Genomic DNA, 14,783 nt, shown 5'->3' with positions numbered 1-14,783 from the left:
TTTTTCAGGCTTTTTTCTAGCATTTGATTCAGTGTAAATTTTCAACTGATTGTAAATTATTTCTTCTAAATGTTGTATAATCTCCTGACGGGCTGGTTGTAATCTTATGACGACGTTGTATTTAAATATATCAGTACTCTGACTGGCCGCCACCTGATTTTGATAAAAAATTTTAATAACTTTTTATCACTATCAGTTAAATTACCAACTTACTTACCGCTGCAATAGAAGGTGAGTTAGTGGAATCAGGCGATGGATGGGTAACATCAGCACCAAAAATAATCGCCCCTTCCAAGCATTTAGGTCTACAATAAAAAATTTTTTATTTAATGAAAGTAATAGTATAAAAATTTTAATAAATTACTTAATCCCCGCAACAAATGTATGATTGATTCCGTCCAGTTTTGAATTTATTTTCAGAAGAATATTTACTGTTGTCGCCCTGTCTGTATTCTGTACAATTTTACTTATCGTCAGATCCCTAAGACACTGCGTGAGTATACCGATGTGCAATTCTGCAGTTTGTTTTACTTTAGCATAGACATCTGCTGGAGACTTGGGAATTACGACGATTACTAGCTTCAATCGATTCTTCTTCTGTTGCTCAAGATAATGTATAAGGACTCTGATATCCTGAGCGCTTTGAATTTGCATGTTGCCAAACGGAGTTCGAGGCTTGCCAATTATCATCCCACTTTCTTTTCCTAATTATAAATTCATAATTACCATTTTTATTTTTTTAACTCTCCAATAGTTAAATTATTACTAAATAATTCAAAAAATTAAAACAAATCTTCAGTCTTGAGAAAATTTTACGCTTACCAAAATTTTGTAGCACAGAAGTAAACTTCCTTATTTCTTCTTCCTTACATTCCGAAGATAAATTCAAGATAGTCCAGCAATCATCTTGGATACTCTGAGCTTCCAAAAATTTACCCGCTCGCCAAACGCCTTTTTGAACTTTAAGACTTTTTATATCTTTATACTTAAGTGAAGGTGGTTCCAGTACCCGTGCATCTATTTGTTCTAGTTGACTAGTGAGAGAAACTCCAAACTCTTTCATCGTTAAATTGTTGTTGAAGTCCATTGAATTTAAAACAGTTTTAATACCTCCCATCCTTTCTGGTGCAGACTTACCAGCTTCTTTCATCATCTTCACCGTTTGTTCTTCACTCAATTTCCTAGTGACCATCTTACCAGCGGCAATTGTACAAAGCTAGGAATAAAAAAGATGAACCATTTATTAACAGTGTAATTTAGTTCGTCGACTAAAAAAATAGGCTATTTTTTGGAATTTCTCGTGAGCTCGCTATTAAGGATATGTTCAGAAAGGTTGTTACACTGTAAAAAATCCGGAGTGAATCGGGAGTGAATTTCACTCCCATTTCACTCCCATCACTCGGAGTTCCGGAGTGAAGTAATTAATCACTCCGCGTAGGGAGTGAATCCGGAGTTTTAATTTGCGGAGTGATTTCAGAGTGATTTCGGAGTGATTTCGAATTTCACTCCGAAAAACATCCGCGTTCGGAGTTTTTAAAATAAATAAAATAAGGATGAATTTTCGTTCTACAAAAAAAATCTCAAAATTAATCTTTATATATATATATAATATATATATATATATATATATTTCTTCTGTGCGTGTGCTTGTCACTGAACTCCTCCTAAACGGCTGGACCGATTTTAATGAAATTTTTTGTGTGTCTTCCGGTGGATTCCAGAATGGTTTAGATTCACAATTCAGTCCACGGGAAAATGTTTATTTAACCTTTCAGTACCCACGTTCTTTTTAGTGTCTCACTTGCACTGCAGCGACATCCTATAAGTTGAATGTTGTTGCGTGAGAAAAATTCTCATAGCGAGGGTACTGAAGGGTTAATAGATTTTTTATTTATAAATTGTTGTTGACCTTGACTACCCACATGCACTTTTCATATATTTTTTATAAATATCATATATATATATAAGATATATGAAAAAATTCATGTGGGTACTCGAATGAAAGGTCTCGATGAGTATAAAATCATAATGGACTTATATTTATGAAAATGTTAATAATTAACGAGTGATAATGTATTTTGTTAACTAATGATGTTTTTAACGATATAAGCTCATTCCGATGTTACACTCATCGAGTTCTTTCATTTGAGTACCCACATAACATTTTTTATATATTTTATATATATGGTATTTGTGAAATATATAAATATATAAAATATATCAAAAATGCATGTGGGTACTCAAATGAAAGCTCTTGATGAGTATAAAATCAGAATGGGCTTATATTTACGAAAATGTTAATTATTGAAGAATGCCCATTGCATATTGTTAACTAATGATGTTTTTAACTATACAGGCTCATTCCTAAAATTTCTAAATTTAAGACGTGTGTACATGACAACGTCTGTCGGGTCCGCTATATATATATATCTACATATTTTTTTTTATTAACTATTTGAGATATTGAATATAAAAAAAAAATTTTAAATTTTATTGTTGAGACATTTGACAATTTTTAATTATAATTAATTTATAAAAAAAAAATAAATAAAAACATACAATAATAATTAAAATGAAATATTATAAAAAATAATAAATTAAATTTTTAATAATTAAATATAAAAAGGGTTTATAAAAATATTTTCTTTACAAAAACTTATTTATTTCTAAATTCATTTATTTTGGGAGTGAATGCGGAGTGAGTTTTATTATTAATAAAAATTAACTCCTTCTCGGAGTAAATATCACTCCCGCTGGGAGTGAATCAATTAAAAATCATTCATTCTTCATTCACTCCGCGTTCACTCCGCAAATTTTTTACAGTGCAGGGATAATAAATTAAGTCTTAAATTACGTATTCAAACGGAACGCAATAATTTGGAGGCAAGTCGGCTATTTCACAATATCTTGGCAACGGTTTATCCGAATAAAAAAACCGAAGTTTTAGATTTGGTATGACAATGGCTACAAAATAGACTAGTGATATTAATTTTGAACGAATTTTGTTAATTTTAAGTAACAAAAACAAAAAAAAATTGTTTTTTTTTTCGCTGTTTTTTGTAACAAAAAAAAATCAATATTTTAACATGATGATACTCTATTTTGTGACTATTTATGTGTAGAATATGTGGTTAAAATTCCAGAATAATCGGCCCTCTGATTCTGAAGAAATCGTGTTAGCCGTCCGTGAAAACGTAAATTGAAAAAAACGCGTTTTAAGTTTTTCTAAATAAAAAATCATAAAAAATCTTACCAAAATTTAATCTGTAAGCTGTCGCCCGAAACATTTAACACATCTCCGGGAATTTTTAAATACATATATAGAAAAAAAAATTTACTTGAATTAAGTAAATAATTTTGAAAAATTTCATCTAGTTGATTTGAGTAAAAAATTTTTAAACTACAAAATTTTTTTTAGTTTTAGTACATTTTACTTGATTTAATAGTTTTTCGTCTTGATTCAAAACAATAAAACTCTTCAAAATTATTTTCTTGCTTCAAGAATTTTTCTTTTGATTTAAGTTAATTTTTTTTTTCAGTGTATACATTCGAAAAATGTAAAAAAAATCGAATTTTCGAAAGTGACCAATTACATTACACCCTTAATTAATCAATTATAAAATCTGTTGAAAAAGTATTTGAACTCACTTCAATAGGAACGAGAACGTTTTTCTGCTTCGAACCAACCCAAAGGCAAGGTAAATCCGCGCGTTGTATTTTGTATCCTTTTAATCGATGGAAGTAATTCGCAACAGTAGATTCTTGACCATTGTCTAGCATAAATTTCGCGTCTTTTGCAGGTAAACCAAGGCCGTTTACACTAAAATTTCTTTTACTACTCGGCTTGTTAGGAATTTGAAAAACAATTTTCATTCCTTCGAGAAACTTATTGATCCTGACCATGCTCTTGGAGACCATCTCAGCGGTCAACTCTTGTGGAGGAGGTTTCTTCGGCTCTGTACATTGTTCTTTTATTGCTTCCATTACACTGACCGCTTTTGGAAAAGATTTATGAGAAACTAAAATAAAGAAATGTGTCATCAGAATTAGAATAAAAAAAGTAATTAAATTATGAAGTTTGAAGTAACAAATACTGTCGACATTGAAGAAAGGTTTCCATCCAAGAACTGCTGACTGGAACATCCCGACCCAGAGTTCCATGCCGTTGTCCAAGTCAAATGCCTGAGATTGAGGGTATTGGAAAAACGAACGACCTATGGAAATCGCACGACTATAAGGAGCGCTTCGGAGGATCGTATCCAAAACTTGAATAGCAGACTGGTCTTTGTCTTTTGCTTTGAAGCCTACACACACTTTTGGAAGCCATGAAAGGTCTATCTCGTTGACTTTCTCCATTGTTATTGTTATAGCGCAGTCTTCGTAAACTTCTTCATTGGTTATTTGCACAATTTGAGTAATCTGGCCACAAAAATTAAGTTATTAGTACAATACTTAATGTTTAATTTTTTTTAGAAAAAAAATTAACTTTGGTCAAGACGAAAAATGATTGAATCAAGTAAAATTTACTAAAACTAAAAAAAATTTCGGTAATTATTTACAAGTTTTTTTTTTATTCTGCTTGTTTTTACGGCGCATTTATGATAAAAAATGTCATAAAAGGAAAAAATAAAGATTTTGAGAGCTTTTTTGCCTTTAAAAGTTGGAAAAAATTTTGGCTCTCATGTTTTTGGATAAAATTTCTATTTTATCTTTTTTTGATATATTTTTTTTTTTTTTGAAAAGTAGATAAAAAAACGAACAATTTAAAAAAAAATTGATCAATTGGATAAAAAAAAAATAACATAGGCTAACATGGGTTGACCCCACTTGTAAATAATTACCAAAATTTCTTGGTTTAAGAATTTTTTTACTCAAATCAAAAAAATAAAATTTTTCAAAGTTATTTACTTGATTCAAGTTAATTTTTTTGTTCTGTGTACTTACACTGTGTCTAAAAGGTAAATCACCAGCGGAATAAACATTGGCATGACCGTCAAACGCCGGCCAATTCTTCGGGAATTTTTCTATGCGCAATTTTTCAAAAGCAATTCTTTTCAGCATCTTTGATTTGTTTGGGCTGAATTTAACGTCGTAATGAGTAGCCTTTACCTTGAAATTACTATCGAAGATAATTTGAACCATGTTTGTAAAGACTTTAATAGATCTGCCTTGAGTTCCACCTTTGCTTAAATTTCTTCTAGAAGGTATAAGACTCAGCCAATAATTTTTTTGCTTTTCAGTGAAAGACTTTTTGTCTAATACGCCTGAAGGTCCAGCCTGAAAATATTTTATTATTTAATTATTACTATTAAATTATTTATTATTTTATAAAATTGAACTCACTTTAATTACTGCCTGAGTATTTTCAGTTGAAGAAGCTGCTTGTACTGGCTGAAAGGTAAATTTACAATAAAAAAAGCCATTTAGGAGACAAAATAGAAGTTGATTTCTTTGTGAAGTCTATGATGTGTTGAATCGAAAAAACGAACAAAAATTTAATCAAATAGATAAGTACACTTTTTTGTAAAGTAACATATGCGTGTATCACTTAACAGAGTAGAGAATTAATGAGTGATTACATTATCGGATTATTTTTAGAAGAAACTGGAAAAATACGATTTTAAAAAATATTCAATTGCCGACTTTATCAAACTAAACAACTGAATCAACTCATCTTCAAACGTGATCCTCAGAACCATGGAAATAATAAATATACCAAGTCTTCTGATGATCCGTTGTCGAGTGTTGTGTATCCTATTGTTGTGACAAGCCGTGCTCTATCGTACAAATATAACACATACTTAAATGAACTTTTAAATCAAATATATTTTTCAATTTAGCTGGAGAAGTTAAATTGAAAAATTCCTAATTGAAAAAACGAATTAAAAAGTATTGAAAATAATGAAATTTAAATTTTCTTCAATACTTCTGAATAATTTTAATACACGAAAAAAAAAATTCACTTAAAGCAAGTAAATACGTTTGAAGAACTTGATCTTCTTGATTTGAGTCGAAAAATTTTTAAGCTTAGAAATTTTTCTTGGTTTAAGTAAATTTCACTTGATTCAAGAATTTTTGTCTTGATTCAAGCCAATTTTTTTGTTTTCAGTGTACTTTTGAATTTTTTTGCTTTTTGAAAATTAACATTTTCAATTACACTGAGAAAAAAATTTCTTTTGAAAAAAATGAACATTTTTATGGCAAGAATTTAATTTGTTGGTAATTTTGAACAATTTTATTTCTTAGCTGAAAAAATAAAAATTTTTTTTTTCAAATCTAGAAAACTTTTTTCCAACAACAAAGTTACTGTAAGAAAAATTTTGATTTCTTCAGCTAAGAAATGAAATTGTTGAAAATTTCCAACAAAATAATTTCTTGTCACAAGAATACCCATATTTTTCAAAAGAAATTTTTTCTCTCAGTGTATTTTGGATTCTTTTATCTAACCAGTGATAGTAAAATTTTTAAAAACTTGCGCTATAAAGAATGCAATAATTAAAATTTTTTATCTGTAAATACGAACCTTATTTATTTCTTCTGTCTTTCTGTGAGCAAAATTATCAGATTTATTACCAAAGGTATCTTCTCCCTGTTGACCTTTACGTCGTACCCAAACACCTTGAAGAGGTTCAGGGTCTAAAGGAACAGGGAACCCGCACGTAATATCTCTTTTTTTGAAAATTCTTTTTTTAATTTGTTGCGTCTGCTGCTGATGATCTTGTTCCTGCGATGACCCTTCTTGCTCGTGAGTTCCATGTCCTTTCTTCTCCTTCTTCTTTTTTCCTACAAAACCGCGAATTTTGATATTAAGACATTTTTCATGCATAATTAAAATATTTTAAAATCATCTTCACTTGCCTTTTCCCATCACAAAATTCTCTTAAAACAATATTAATAAATTAATTAAATAAATTTAATAGAATTTTTTTAGAAAAAACAAATAATAGTCTCGAAAGTAGTCCTAACACTACAAATTTCCCCGTTGAACTGACGTAATAATTTAAACGGCCTATACTACTCCAGTTATGAAGTTACTTGTAAAAGAAGTTCTGTAGTCCTACATAGTAAAAAAATAATCCAAAAAAATAATCATAATTTCACTTTTAATCTCTTTATTGTACAAATTTATCAATAAATTATGTTATTATACTATTAACATTATTTTACTTTGATTAATATGTTTTTAATAAAAGTATAAGTAAGTTTTATTTCTTCTTAACTTTCAAAATAACGGTCAAAATATTTACTTCAAGGTATTCAGTCAATATTTATTGATCTATGTTGGTGACAATGCGCAAACGTACACTTTTTACCGAGAATGATAACGATCAGACATACGTGTCGCATTTGGATTTTCCGATGGTGATCTGAAGAGAGGGAATTGAATAATTGGAAATAGTAAAACGCGTAACATATGTCTTCTCAAAAAGTTATTTTTTATTTTTAATGTAAATTTGTTGTCCAGCAACACTAAGCATTTTATTTTTTTATCATCCATATAAATTTCACATAAAAATATAATCATTTTCAGAATCAGCTAGAACATTTTGAACAAAGAATATTGGGTTGTTCTTTATTAATTCTGGATTCAACATAAAGTTTGTTTCTTAGTTTCTTGTCAAGAATATCCATTTGAATAGATTTCCTAAAAACAATTGACATGCATAAGTCTACTTAAAAATAAAATTAGAAAATCTAGAGTAATTTTACTCAATAGATCAGAAATTAACCCCTGACAAGCACACATCTAAACCGTATACCTCTTTAGGCATTGAGGGTAAAAAGTACCCAACATATTTCATTTTCAAATATCTTTTGGTCCCTAATAAAGTTAGAGAACTTTTTTTTTTTTAAATCAAAGCTCAAAAAATTCTCTATAAAATAGATATAATATTAAATTAATCAGTGCCAATTAAAATAGATAAAAATACTATCGAAGTTTAAATATACACAAAGAATTATAACGAAATAAAATTTTGGGGTGGGTACTTTTTACCCAGTGTGCTTGTCAGGGGTTAATTATGAATTATTTTGTGTCAATTATATTGTTAAATCATTTAAAACTCTTATGTTTTTTAAATATCTATTAATCAATTAAAAATATTGAGATCATTGTAAATACATCTATGTGTTTCAAGAGATACTGAATTTGTGATAATGATAGTAGGTGAGGGTATCAATGTCATCTTCAGACATTTTATTGTCTTTTCGTAGGCAGTGATATTAAGCAGGCCTTGCAGTACCCTAGAAGAATGAATAATGTTTATTAAAATGCTAAACTATGAAATATTTTAATACTTTGTGCAATAAATATTCTGTAAATTATACATATAAAAACCTTATTGCAAGAAAAACCATAAAATTTCTAAAAATAAATTTACTATATATATCCTTAAAAAGAAGATAGTTTGATTAAAAATGACACAAACAATCAATAATTATTTGTAAGGAATGAGGATTAAATTATTAGCATTTGATTGTATTTTGTATATTAATATGTATTGATATTTGACGTATACATATAAGATTTGGTATACTTGATCAAATTTATTCAAAAAAAAAAAATTTGATTAAAATATTATAGTTATTTGTAACGATTAAGGGAATATATTACCATAGCTCTTCTATTCTAATTAAATCGAGAGCTTTGAAAAATCATAAATAATATAATATCTTAATTCTAATTAAATGAATATATTAAAATAGAATTTCAGTCTCTTGTAATCAGTGAAAGAAATTATTTTAAACGAAAAACATGGGGTTGTTATCCACCAATTCAGACTTCAACTTAAGTTTCACTTGATGCTCTATTTCGAGTTCATCCATCTGGATTGTTACACTGAAAACATACAATCAAAGATATGAATTAATTAAATTAATGGAAGCTCAATATTTTTGCTAGTTAAAATTACCCATTAATAAGAGAACGAGCTCAAAAAGCTGCTAAATGGGCGTAGTATGTGGGTGCTGGATAGCTCACAGAACGTGTACACCGACTGAACATATATGACAAAGACAGTAGGTGAGGGTTTCAATATCATCTTCGGACATTTTATTTTCATCGTATAAGCAGCGGTATTTTGTTGGCCTTGCAGTACCCTAAAATTTTAATTTAAAAATTTTTGATATTATTATTATTATTATAAAATAAAAGTAGAAGGTAGCGATAATAGAATTGGCAATATTTACTTGAATACTAGCGTGAGATACGAGATAGAAATCAATGTACGAAAGGTGTGTAATCTGAGTATCTAAAATTGTACCAGCTTGAACATTTCCACAGTCATCATCTGAATTTTTCGGGTTAGCTGGGAATAAACGTATGTGATGACGTTTTTGAACAACCAAAAATGTTATCTGGGGCTTATATTTCTTATAGATTTTTTTTCATGCATTCTTAATAGCTTCTAGCTCGAAACGTATCACTTGAGGAAATTGATCTTCACTCACGCCGTCTCTGAAATGCATTTAATTAAATTATAGTAATTAGAATTTGTATCTTAGAAATTTGTCCGAAAAATAAATTGATCAAGTACCGGTAATAAAAAAGTCTTTCGGGTTTTTTGTCACCAGCATTTTTTTTTTATAAATCTCCAACTGATTGCACACTATTTCTTCTAAATCTAAAATGATTTCTTGTCTCGCGGGTTGTAGTTTTATCTCAATGTTGTATTTAAATACGTCGTCACTTTGGCTGGCGGCGACTGCTGCTATGGAGGGTATATATCAGTCGTATCGGGTGAAGGATGAGTAACGTCAGCCCCAATTATTATTGACGGTACTTTCAAACATGGTGGTCTGTAATTAAATAGTAAAGGTGATTATTTATCATCTGAAAATAAATCAAAAATGTTAATTTACAATTACTTGGAATCAGTACTGAAAGTATGATTAACTCTATTCAATTTTGCATTAATTTTCAGAAGAATGTTATTAGCGGTTGATATATTATTTTTCAGAATAATACGCTTATCAATTGTTTGTTTCTTGATACACTGAGTGAGAATTCCAACGTGTAATTCAGCTTGCTGTTTGACTCGAGCATAAACTTCGGCCGAAGAGCCAGGAAGTACAACAACTACAAGTTTCATTCCTTTATTTTTTTGATTGTCTAAAAGACCCTTAAGTGTTTGAACGTCTCTTGGATTGCGGAATGCCAGTGGTTACACTTCAAATGGTGTATGTGGACTTCCGATTCTCATACCACGATCCTTTCCTCAAGTCGGTATAAAAAAAAAATTACTTCAATCGAATAGTGACTAAATAAATTTACAATTCTTTATTATTTACCCAATTCCTGCAACATGGAAACGAATTGTCTGAGAATGCCTTCATAGCAACTGGACAGATTCAAAATAGTCCATTGGCCATCTGGGATACTTTGAGCATTCAAAAATTCACTAGCACTCCAAGCACCTTTCGAAACGCGTGTATTTTTATCATTATATTATTTTTATCATTATATTTTCAGGTTCCCCACTCAATGATAAACCAAACTCTCTCATAGTAGGATCAGCAGCAAAGTTTACGGCGTGCAGTTTTTTTTTAATTTCTTTCATGCGATCTGGCGCGGATTTCGCAGCCTTTCCTATCATAATGCGAGTCTGATTGTCGGTTAATTTCCGGTTCGTAACCAATCCAGCAGCGATTGTACACAACTATATAAACAAATTTTAATAATTAGTTATAAACATTATTTTATAATTAGATGCATTGAAGATTCTTGTACTCACTTCTGGTGATAATAAAACTTTTTTATTTCTTGACCCGACCCAGAGACAGGGTAAGTCAGGACGTTGGAGTCTGTATCCTTTAGATCCCGCGAAATAAGTAGCAACAGTAGTTTGTTGCCCATTATCTAAAGAAAAAACTGCTTTGTCTGCAGGTTTATCCAAACCGTTTACTCCAAAAGTCCTTTTAGTATTTGGTTTATCGGGCAGCTGGAATACGACCTTTAAACCTTTGAGAAATTTGGTCATTTTGTTTTTATACTCTTCAACCAGCTTGGCGGTCAAGTTATGGGGAGGTTCTTTACGATCAGCACACAAATCTTTCATTGCATCAATTACGCTGATATTTTTTGGGAAAGCTTTGTGAGCAACTGTAAAAAATTTATTAAAATTAAATTTAATATTTTCTTTAATAGTAAATCCCATCACAAATAGTATGTGAGATTGAGTAACGCAAAAAAAAAAATTACAAGTAATGATTTTGAGTCCAAGTATTGAATCATTAACGTGAATTTTAAATATTAATTATTAATTATCACGTACCATCGAAATTAAAATAAGGTTTCCAACCAAGAACTGCTGATTGAAACATTCCCACCCAGAGTTCCATACCGTCAGTCAAATCAAACGATTGAGATTCCGGTTGCTGGAAGAATGAACGCCCAACAGGAATCGCTCGGTTGAACTGGGCCATACGAAGTACAACATCTAGAACTTGGATAGATGTTTGATTTCTTTCTTCTTCTCTAAATCCAGGAGCGACTCTCAGTAACCATGACATATCTATGACATTTACTTTATCTATTTTAATGACAACATCACGGTCAAGCTGCTACTCTTTGTTAGAGACCTTGACAGCTTTTGTCATCTGTAATGTACATTATTATCATTAGAATAATTATTAATAAATAACACTGTAGAAAATTAATATATTTTTTTCTATAATTTTGTTCTGAGGTACTTACACTTCTACCAAAAGGAAGATCTCCTGCAGAATAAGCATTAGCGCGTCCATCAAACGCCGGCCAGTTATCGGGAAAATGTTATTCACGAAGTTTATTAAACGCAAGTCTTTTTAAAAATTTAGGCTTGTCGGGATCAAATTTGACATCGTAATGGGTAGCTGTATTTTTGAACTTGCTTTTATCAAAAAAGATTTGTACCATATTCGTAATCACCTTAATACGCTCTCCATTAGTTTCAGCTTGATGAGGATTTTTCCTTCTAGGAATCAAACTCATCAGACGATTCTTTTCTTGATCAGTTAGCGATTTCTTGTCCAAGCCACCCGGAACTTTCTAACAATTAAAATATTATTTGGTTATTTTCTCACATATCAATTGTTTATTCGATCTTTTGATGATCGACTTACTTTAGAAGTTTCTTGAGCTTCACTATACTGTCCGGTTTAACTGAAGCTACATCTCCACCTGATGCAGAAGAAGCAACTGACGGAGATCGTAATGGCTAAAACATAATATAAATTTTAATATTACGAGAAAAAGATATATTATCTTAATAAATATACTCGGTTGATATTATCGAGAATTTACCTCAGCTAATTGTGCATGAGCACCATCTCCTTTCAAAGCAACACTACCCGATGACTGTTGAAAACTAACGCTCATTTGTTCCATAGATTTCACTACTTCAGAGGTGTCTTTCTCCGGAGGAGTTTGTTTCTGCAGCTGCGGTTGTTGTTCCTGTTGAGCAGGTTTACCCCATACTGACGGTGGAGGTCCTTGTGGCTGTTGTGGTTGTGAATGAGGTTGACCCCAGGCAGTCTGCCCTCTTTGTCTTTGTTGACTTTGATGAGGTCTATCACTTTGCTGCTGACCTTGTTGAGATGCTCCTCCCTGCTGTTGGCCTTGATAAGGTCTACCTCCCTGTTTATGACCTTGCTGAGGTCTTCTTCCCTGGTGTTGATCTTGCTGAAGTCTTCCTCCCTGTTGTTGAACTTGCTGAGGTCTACCTCTTCGTTGTTGACCTTGATAAGGTCTACCTCCCTGTTGATACCATTGTTGAGGTCTACGACCCCATTGATAACTTTGTTGAGGTATTCCTCCCTGTTGTTGACCTTGCTGAGGTTGATCTTGTCTATGGGATGATCCTCGTCCTTGACTACTCGGAAAAAAATTTATTGTTGCTGCAACAGGAAGCAGTCATGTTGCAGCAACAGGAAAAAATCCTATTGCAGCAACAGGAGGCAGCCATGGTGCAACAACAGGAAGAAATCCTGTTGCAGCAACATCGATCAAGACCAAGGTTAAGTTCGAAGATGAGCTTAATCGGGCGAGTAATTTGGAAATTACAGGATTTTGAAATTTTCAAAATCGTAAAAATTAATGTTTTTACTACTTCAACTTGGTGTAATTACTGAACTAGACAAGATATTGAAATTCGGTAAAATGCATCGTAAAGCTCTTTTAATAAGCTGCAATTTTCACTACTCAGAAGTGGTATAATAGCCTCAATATTACTCTTTTTAGAGTTCGTGTAATTTTTTCGGGTAAGTTGCCAGTAAATATGTCACAAATTAGTTCTAAACATATTGTATTCTTCAATTAAAATTTTATCCGGTTTCAAAATTCTGATTAACTTGGAAACTGTTGTTCTTAAGCAGTTACTTAAAATTTGGACATTTATAATTCAAATCTTATAATCTTTGCAATTCTTTGGTAAACATTTGAGAAACTTTTTCTTCACAAAATAATTTTTTTTCCAAAATTTGTTCTAAATACTTTTAAATTTATTATTGAATTTTGTTTTTAATTCATGAATTGTTATTTATTATTAGTGTTATTATATTATTTTACTCAAAATCAATTTTCTTTATTTTAAAAATCTACTTTCATTTTGGCTGCCGAATGGCCTTTTTTTGAAATTGCATTATTTACACACAGAGGTATAGAGAGATGGTAAAGTTAGTATGAAATCTTTCCTACTACCCAAGTGATATGCAAATAATTTCATATACTAATAAAAAAATTAATTTGATTCAAGAGCCAAAATCTTGAACCATTTTGAAGAAAATGATTTTCTTGAGTCAAGAGAATAAATTCTTGAGACAAGAAAAATTTACTTAAATCAAGAATAATTTCTTAACTCAAGAATTTATTCTCTTGACTCAATAAAATCATTATCTTTAAAATTGTATTCTTGGTTTAAGATTTTGGCTCGAGTCAAGTTAATTTTTTTATCAGTGTACTAACTTCACCATCTCTCTATACCTCTATGTGTAAAAGATGCAATTTCCAAAATTAATTACTCAAAAACGGTGAAATGAATTGATCTGAAATTTTGGTAGTGAATTATTAATATATTTATCTTTCGAAAGAAAAAAATTCATAATTTTCTGTTGAAATGCCTATCACGCAACAGCTACCTTAATATTTATCGATAGATGGAGAATGTTGGGTTTAGAAAGGATCGATAATTGATTGAAAACGCTATCGTGATAAACCGCGCTTTATTGTATATATATAAACTTTTGAATCATATGTATTTTTTTAAATCAGCTCAACAAACTTTATTTGAAACTTATGGAAGATGATGTAAGGAGTTATCTCAATAAAATATGTTCATGTTTTAGACAACGAAAATTTATTGATCCAAAAAGACAATAACAGAGTCGATATCTACGGAAAAATTTTTTTTTCCTATTTATAACGATCCGAAAATATCAATCTCGATATGGACATTATTCGAATATATTCTCACATTATGAAAGAAAAACTATATTATCGAGCAACAAGTTTGTCCGGTAAATAATGTAAATTTCAAATGATAATAAACGAAATTTTTGAATTTTTGTAACGTCGCATTTCTACAAAAAGTTCATACGCTTTTCGAATAATGTTCAATTAGAAATTTGTCTTTTTGGAGAAATAAATATTTTTTAAGTTGTACATATAGAAACCTTATTGCACGAAAAACCATAAAATTTCTAAAAATAAATTTACGATGCATATCCTTAAAAAGATAGTTTGATTAAAAATGACACAATCAACAATTATGCCTGAAAAATTATTCAACTTTTGTTTAATTTAAGGA

The 14,783-nt window shown here is 30.4% G+C and overlaps 1 protein-coding gene and 1 pseudogene across 1 annotated transcript; both read right to left on the bottom strand.

Moving 5' to 3' along the window:
- Positions 1 to 6,973, bottom strand: LOC123274725 (protein argonaute-2-like; the record flags this gene model as incomplete). Its single annotated transcript, XM_044742460.1, is given in 9 exon segments — positions 1 to 153; positions 218 to 305; positions 365 to 704; positions 823 to 1,216; positions 3,649 to 4,019; positions 4,095 to 4,419; positions 4,945 to 5,277; positions 5,344 to 5,391; positions 6,524 to 6,973. Coding segments are annotated over 9 exon segments (2,355 nt in total), but the record flags the coding sequence as incomplete, so codon positions are not given.
- A 1,769-nt stretch (positions 6,974 to 8,742) lies between these two features.
- Positions 8,743 to 12,770, bottom strand: LOC123274731 (annotated as a pseudogene).
- Positions 12,771 to 14,783: the final 2,013 nt, after the last annotated feature.

The sequence above is a fragment of the Cotesia glomerata genome, unplaced genomic scaffold (genome assembly GCF_020080835.1).
Source record: "Cotesia glomerata isolate CgM1 unplaced genomic scaffold, MPM_Cglom_v2.3 scaffold_66, whole genome shotgun sequence".
In the NCBI taxonomy this organism is placed as follows: Eukaryota; Metazoa; Arthropoda; class Insecta; order Hymenoptera; family Braconidae; genus Cotesia; species Cotesia glomerata.
The sequence above is the reverse complement of the archived record's forward strand: the minus strand, read 5'-3'. Positions and strand labels throughout refer to the sequence as shown.